Below are 6,897 nucleotides of genomic sequence, written 5' to 3'. Positions count from 1 at the left end.
AATTTAGTACATAAAAATACATTAAAAAACTTAAATCTTAAAAAATATTCGAAAGTTTTAAATAACAAAGTTGGCAAAGATAGCAGAGTTGAAGCGCTTAACATTTGTCACAGCGAAATTACAATATCAAAATTTCAAAAACAACAAATGACATACATTGAAAATAAATATTAAATAGTGAAGAAAAACAAAAAACACAAAAAATTAAAAGGTTGCCTAACTTAATGCCTCTTCATATACTATATTAGTGGTTCGACCGCTGGGGCATGTATGTAAAGGTTGGTTGGCGATCGCACTCGGCTGCACGCCACGTACAGCTGTCCGTGTGAAAAACATTGCGCGTCACCTAGTTCAATCCCTGCTGTTGACAGTGTCTGACCTTGCGATTTGTTGATCGTCATGGAAAAACATGGATTTAAGGGAAATTGCAGGCGCTTAAACTCAAAGGGATAGTTGCTTGGGATGAGGGGGATCCGGGGGACAAACACCACTTCTCCCGCACCACAGCCTGTTAGAATTTCGGCTTCTATGACATTTCGCTGGAGACTTCGAATTCGAAGCCGAGTCCCATTGCATAATTTAGGAGGGTTTAAATTTCTTAGAAGCATAACGGGAATACCAATTTTAAGATTAAGTTCGTGGGCGGGTAGTCCAGGTGCTGTCACCGAGTCAAGAAACTCTGCCGGGTAGTGCACTGCGTCATCATTTCTTAGAACTGTGTTCACCGACAAATATGTCTTGTCCTCGCTTAGGAATAGGGACATCACTTTCTTATTTATCTTTGTTGAAACTTCATTTTTTGGAGTGAGAATAGCCCTATTGCATAACCAGGCACTGCTCTTGTTTGGGAGGTCTTCAATTCCTGGATAGACTTTCTCGATGAGTTCATCTTGGGTTTGAACAATAACACCAAGAGAAGGTGGTATATTGATAGTTCCATCAACGTTACCCAGCTTTCCATCTCCCAACTTTAACAGAACATTGGAGAATTCTTCCACCTCATTTCCAATATTGGCCCGCATGTTCTTTGTTAACGCCAGTTTGTTCATTATTGGCCATAGGGTAGATCTTTTCATAGAGGCGTTAATTTCATCCGCCCTTGTGCCTCTCACTACAACTGGCAGAGTTTGGCGGAAGTCACCAGAGAACAATACCGTCACTCCACCCATGATCTTATTACTGTTCCTCATATCTTTGAGTGTTCTGTCGAGGGCCTCGATTGTCAGTTTATTGGACATCGTACACTCGTCCCAGACTATTAAGGAGGCTGCTTGTAGAACTCGTGCCATGGGAGCGCTCTTCGATATAGAACAAATCGGGATGTCCATATGCTCTACATTTATTGGGATTTTGAACATGGAATGGGCAGTTCTTCCACCTGGCAGAAGGGTTGCTGCAATGCCAGAAGAGGCCACAGCAAGAGCAATCTTACTGTTTGATCTAACCTTTGCGAGAATCAGCTTTATGAGGTAGGTCTTTCCAGTACCTCCAGGAGCATCAAGAAAAAACATCTTGTTTCTTTGTCCATTTATGCTCGTCAAAACTTGCTCATACACTTGGCGCTGCTCCTCGTTGAGAGTTGGCGTACACTGTTCAATAAACCTAATGAGTTCGGGATGGTCGTAACTTGTCTCTCTGATATAATCATGGTTTAACTGATTGACATCTATGGCTGGTACTGGTAAGTTGTAGCTTTCGAGCCCAAGTCCTCCCATGCGAGTGATTGTCTCTTGAATGCTTGCTAGGCACTGGTCATATATGATAGGATTGTTTTCAAAGGTGGTGTTAATGTCGACTTGATGTGCAGATCTCAAAAAGTCCTCTGAGAGGGAATCTCTGAATCTGATCCAGAGCTCAAGAGGGTTGCTCACATTGCAAAATACTAATAAGACACTGAAGAGATCCCTCAACTTGGTGGGACTGTCAGAAACAGCAGCTTCTGCAAGAGTGCCCTCCCAGCACGCATCATCCTCTAGTAAACCAAGGGCACGGCATGCGGATTGGAAATTTGGATGGAGCACACCATCAACAGTCTTGAGATCCTCAAAAGATGTTGGACCTCGAACAGTGTGTAGGAGGAGTCGGAGATGGTAACGCTCACTGCAGCTTGGATGGACAGTGTACACCCTACCGATGCACGGATCTTGTCTCACGTCAGGATGTCCTGGTACTGGTTGTCCTCTCCGCCTCCTGGACCAACCTCTTTGTTTAGAGTATGTGTAATAATAGGGCAACTCGTTGTAGAGGAGGGTTCTTGAAAAGGCGTCCGTCTGGCAGAGATTGAAGAAGGCCAAAAGAGTTGTACTTTGGTCCATTCTTTCCCGAACATTGCCTGGCTGGAAATATACTCTTTGCTCATTTGGAAGGTGGACCTCTAAATGCAACACAGCGGGAAACCTCTCATGTATAGGAAATGATAAAATTCTCCATACCGCCTCAGATGTGCATATATACCGACCACTTTGGTACATTTTAATTTCGTCTGTGTCATTACTTACTGCAAATGTGGCCTGGTCACTGCCCTTGTTTATGTACTTGCAGATGTACTTTATAGATTTTACACTGCTACAGTACTCAACGTTAACATGTGTTAGAAATGTTCGGGACAATACAGGCGAGTAAGGTACTACCCATCGGTTGTCCATAGGGATTTCATCGTTACCTACTCTGATTAGGACATGATGGCCTCCATCATCTGGGGAACGCCTTCTGTATGTTGGGTATCCATTGTCTCCTGTTGCCGTTTCATTGACAAATGGTCTAGGGTATCTTTTGCTACAGTGACCATCCTTCATACAGGGAAGCTTGCGCTGTCGCACATTAAAAGCTCCGCATGGTCCGTGCAGCATGTGAGTCTTGACTATATCTGCAAGTTCAGGATCAGTTTCAGGATTTGGAAGCTCTGCAGAAATGACTTGATCTATTCTATTTGGAGGAATGGATTCTTCAAGCCAAATCAGGATATGAGCGTGTGGAAGACCACGTTTCTGCCATTCAACAGAGTACATGTAGCAGCGAACTGAGCCATAAATCTGGCCTTTCATAAGAACAGCAATCATACAGTTAAGCTTCAAATGAAAAACTCGTGATACCACATCATACCGGTCGTGAGCAGACTGCCTTTCTCCAATTACACTCGTGATTTCTATCCATTTTGGATTTGTTGTCATTGTTATGAAAAGTTCTGGACGACCAAACTTCCGAACATAGCAAAAGGCGTCCTGTGTGCGAGAATGCATATATCTAGGACCTCCAGTGAAGGTGGCAGGTAAAATTATCTTTTGCCCCATTTCTTCTACGTTGTCGTCTCGTCTTAAAGCGTCTTGAAGGTGTATGTAATTCTCTGCTCTCAGTTCCTTTTGGTGCGTACGAAGATACAGCAGCCTTTCACTCTCAACTTTAGCGTACATGTCCACCAAGTACTGGTTCAAAAGCTGTTTGAATTTATGAATGTGATTTGCTTCACCTTCTCTAACCATAATGCGATAGGCGTAAAACTCTCGTGAGCTAGTTTTCTTTGTGGTTGGGTGTTTAGTAACCGGGTTTACATGATATAAATTGAAACTATATCCATCTTCGCCTCTACAAAACATAAGGGGATATTGTAGGGCATCATAAGATCGGTGGGTTTCATATATTCGTTTCAATCCCTGTTCTCTTGAATTTAAAATGATGTCTCGATGGTCACTTGGATCCCCAATCATCAAAATAGCAACCTCATTGACTGTTGGTTCATTGTATCTACCTGGGTGGTCCCCTGCAGGGCGTCTGTCGGCTCTAATAACAATTTTGAAATCAGGTGAATCTACAGGAAATGTTTCTAAAGTAGTTTTGAAGCTGAGCAAGTAGGCGTTATTATTCTGAAGCATGTTTTGCAAAGCGGCCAACATGTCATGATCAAGGTCTTGAAATAAACTTTGCCTTCTTTGAAGCTGGACTTGGTCATCCCCAACAAAGTAAATCTGAAGGTAAGACGGCGGAAGTCCAGGGGGTGGCAAAAGAGAGCCGATCAAATGGTACACTTGTCCTTGAACCTTAAATGTAGGCATATATGGTCCTTCACGGATTTCATTACCTCCAAAAGAAGTCATTTGGAACGCACTATTGTAGGCCCTGATATGTCTAAGAAAATTTCGCGATTGAGGTGATTCGTCCGATATCCATGTACGTAGCGGCTCAGGTGCTTCCAAAATAGACGGTATGGACACTTTACCAGAAGCACAACATATTCCACGTGGTTCCTTTGACCAACTCAAAGCGTGACAAAACCTACAAACTTTATCAAAATCTCCAATATTGGCAGCTTCACTGTAACGTGTAAAAGGATCATATTGGAATCCACTGTTGTGTGTGTCTCGCCATTCTGTTAAATTTCTTTCGACATGCCGAGTTCTTTCCCGCGCGATCCTAGTTTGTCTTTCTGCGTCGCTCTCAACGACTCTGTTCACCCTATGTCTTTCAGAATCAGCGGCAACACGGGCATTTCTGTCAGCAATGTCCTGGCTTGCTCGAAGTTCCTCCACTCGGGTCGCCTCGTCATGCAAAAGTAGAGTTTGCTCTTCAACAGTGCGACGGTACCTATCATTGTCGATTATATGTCTAGCTTCCCGCTCTTCAGGAGTTTCATTATTCCTACGTTGGTTTTGCCGAACTCTATCTCGTTCTTGCCTACTTTCTCTCTCTTCTCTTGTTTCATTTTCCCTCCTGCGAACGTGTAGGATTCGGTCACTGTTTCGACGTGCTCCTCCCTCCTCCACTGTCTCGTTTTCCCTCCTTTGAACATGTAGTATTCGGTCACTCTCCCGACGTGCTTCTTGCTCCTCCTCTGTTTCGTTTTCCCTTCTCTGGACGTGTAATATTCGGTCATTGTTCCGACGTGCTTCTTGCTCCTCCTCTGTTTCGTTTTCCCTCTTCCGTACGTGTCGTATTCGGTCACTGTTCCGACGTGCTTCTCGCTCCTCATCTGTCTCGTTTTCCCTCCTCTGAACATGTAGTTTTCGGTCACTCTCCCGACGTGCTTCTTGCTCCTCCTCTGTTTCATTTTCCCTCTTCCTTACGTGTATTATTCGGTCACTGTTCCGACGTGCTTCTCGCTTCTCATCTGTCTCGTTTTCCCTCCTCTGAACATGTAGTATTCGGTCACTCTCCCGACGTGCTTCTTGCTCCTCCTCTGTTTCATTTTCCCTCTTCCTTACGTGTATTATTCGGTCACTGTTCCGACGTGCTTCTCGCTTCTCATCTGTCTCGTTTTCCCTCCTCTGAACATGTAGTATTCGGTCACTCTCCCGACGTGCTTCTTGCTCCTCCTCTGTTTCGTTTTCCCTCCCCCGAACGTGTAGTATTCGGTCACTGTTCCGACGTGCTTCTCGCTCAACCTCTGTCTCGTTTCCCCTCTTCTGAACTTGCTGTATTCGGTTGCTGCACCGACGTGCATCTCGCTCCTCTTCTGTCTCATTTTCTTTTCTCTGGACGTGCCGTATTCGGTCCCTGTTCCGTCGAGCTTCTCGCTCCTCTTCCGTCTCATTTTGTATTCTTTGGCTAAATCTTAAACGTTCAGTGTCTCGCCTGCTTTCACGTTCTTTTTCATTCTGCTGAGACCTAAATAGGGCGACACGCTCTCGACTGGTTGAAGGTCGTGCATAATCTTCAACCACAACGGAACTTAAAATTGTCGACTCATTATTGCTATGTACACCATCATCAGAGTCCGAATCATCATAATCAACTGATTCCGTGGATACACACAATTTTTGTCTCTTGGCATTATTTGTTTTTCTACCCAAATTGCTTTTTCTCTTGCGAGGCATACTCTTCAGGACATATTTATTTAGAAACAATAGAAAATATTTCAACAAATAATGTATTAAAGATTAACTTGTAACCTCTCAACTAAAGCAACAAAAATATTGTCCATATGTTTAGTTGTAAACAAATTTAATTTGTGTTTGACACTATGTCAACGAATATCTCTACTGTACAGTATGAAACATCTGATTGATGCAAATTCATATGGGAATATGAACTTTTTTAAAAACATTACCTCAAAAAAAAATAAATTAAAAGAAGAGTAGATTTCCTTTTATTTATAAACGTGAAATAATTTAGGACATTATTAACTATTATAACTTTTATTTTGGTGTAAAGAGTAATGAACAATAATAAACTGGTCAAGTTTGTTTGCTGGTTAGTAGCGCACAGATATTAAAGAATAACAATCAGCTGATCGTAATTTTGTTATCTAAAATGTTTAACTTTTATATTGAATACTTTGTATTGAATCTGTAATTTGAATTAAATTTACTTCTAACCAATTAATGTATTATTATTTTAATTATTTGTACGGTAATGGATGAAATGTACAAAACCCATTGTTATAATTAGCAGAACTGGTGTTCAGTTATATAATATAGTATACATTTCGTATGGTTTTTAAGTTGTGTGAATCGATAAGGCTATGGTTAACCTTGAGTTCAAATAGGCTAACGTTTTCTAATCACAGCTGTATGCCAATGTCAAAATTAAGATTGTATTTCAATTAAAACCATGTGCATATGATTAGTTGTAAACAAAGCAACATTCTTCCAGAAATTCCACGTCAAAAATCGACAAAAACTTGATTTTCAAGGGTTTACTGTTAAATATCTAACTGTCTCATATTCGATGAAATACGTCTAAAACCATCTCATATATGTATAGTATTTGGAAAATAAGTTTCAGGCGGGACAGTGCTATAGTTATTGAGGAGTAGTTGTAATAAAGTGCGTATTTTAGCGTTACCAAGAGAATGACAGATAGACAGACAGACAGACAGACAGACAGACAGACAGAAATTGAGATAAGGTTTGATTCGGTTTCTCTGACCTATGAAATGTAAAAATAACCAAAAAGTTCATTATT

At 41.7% G+C, this 6,897-nt stretch overlaps 1 protein-coding gene across 1 annotated transcript; it reads right to left on the bottom strand.

The window, feature by feature from the left end:
• Positions 1-239: 239 nt before the first annotated feature.
• LOC128989348 (uncharacterized) lies at positions 240-5,807 on the bottom strand. The gene has a single exon (XM_054411231.1). It carries the CDS (start codon positions 5,805-5,807, stop codon positions 240-242), a length of 5,568 nt encoding a protein of 1,855 aa, XP_054267206.1.
• Positions 5,808-6,897: the final 1,090 nt, after the last annotated feature.

This window comes from Macrosteles quadrilineatus, unplaced genomic scaffold (assembly GCF_028750875.1).
Source record: "Macrosteles quadrilineatus isolate MER2022 unplaced genomic scaffold, UCM_ALF_1.0 Scaffold_3__2_contigs__length_128488019, whole genome shotgun sequence".
Classification (NCBI taxonomy): Eukaryota; Metazoa; Arthropoda; class Insecta; order Hemiptera; family Cicadellidae; genus Macrosteles; species Macrosteles quadrilineatus.
Note: the sequence above shows the minus strand (reverse complement) of the source record. Positions and strands in the feature narration are given on the sequence as shown.

What these genes read in the sequence shown, in the direction of transcription:
- LOC128989348 (XM_054411231.1), bottom strand. Translation starts at nt 5,807, where the DNA reads ATGCCTCGCAAGAGAAAAAGCAATTTGGGTAGAAAAACAAATAATGCC.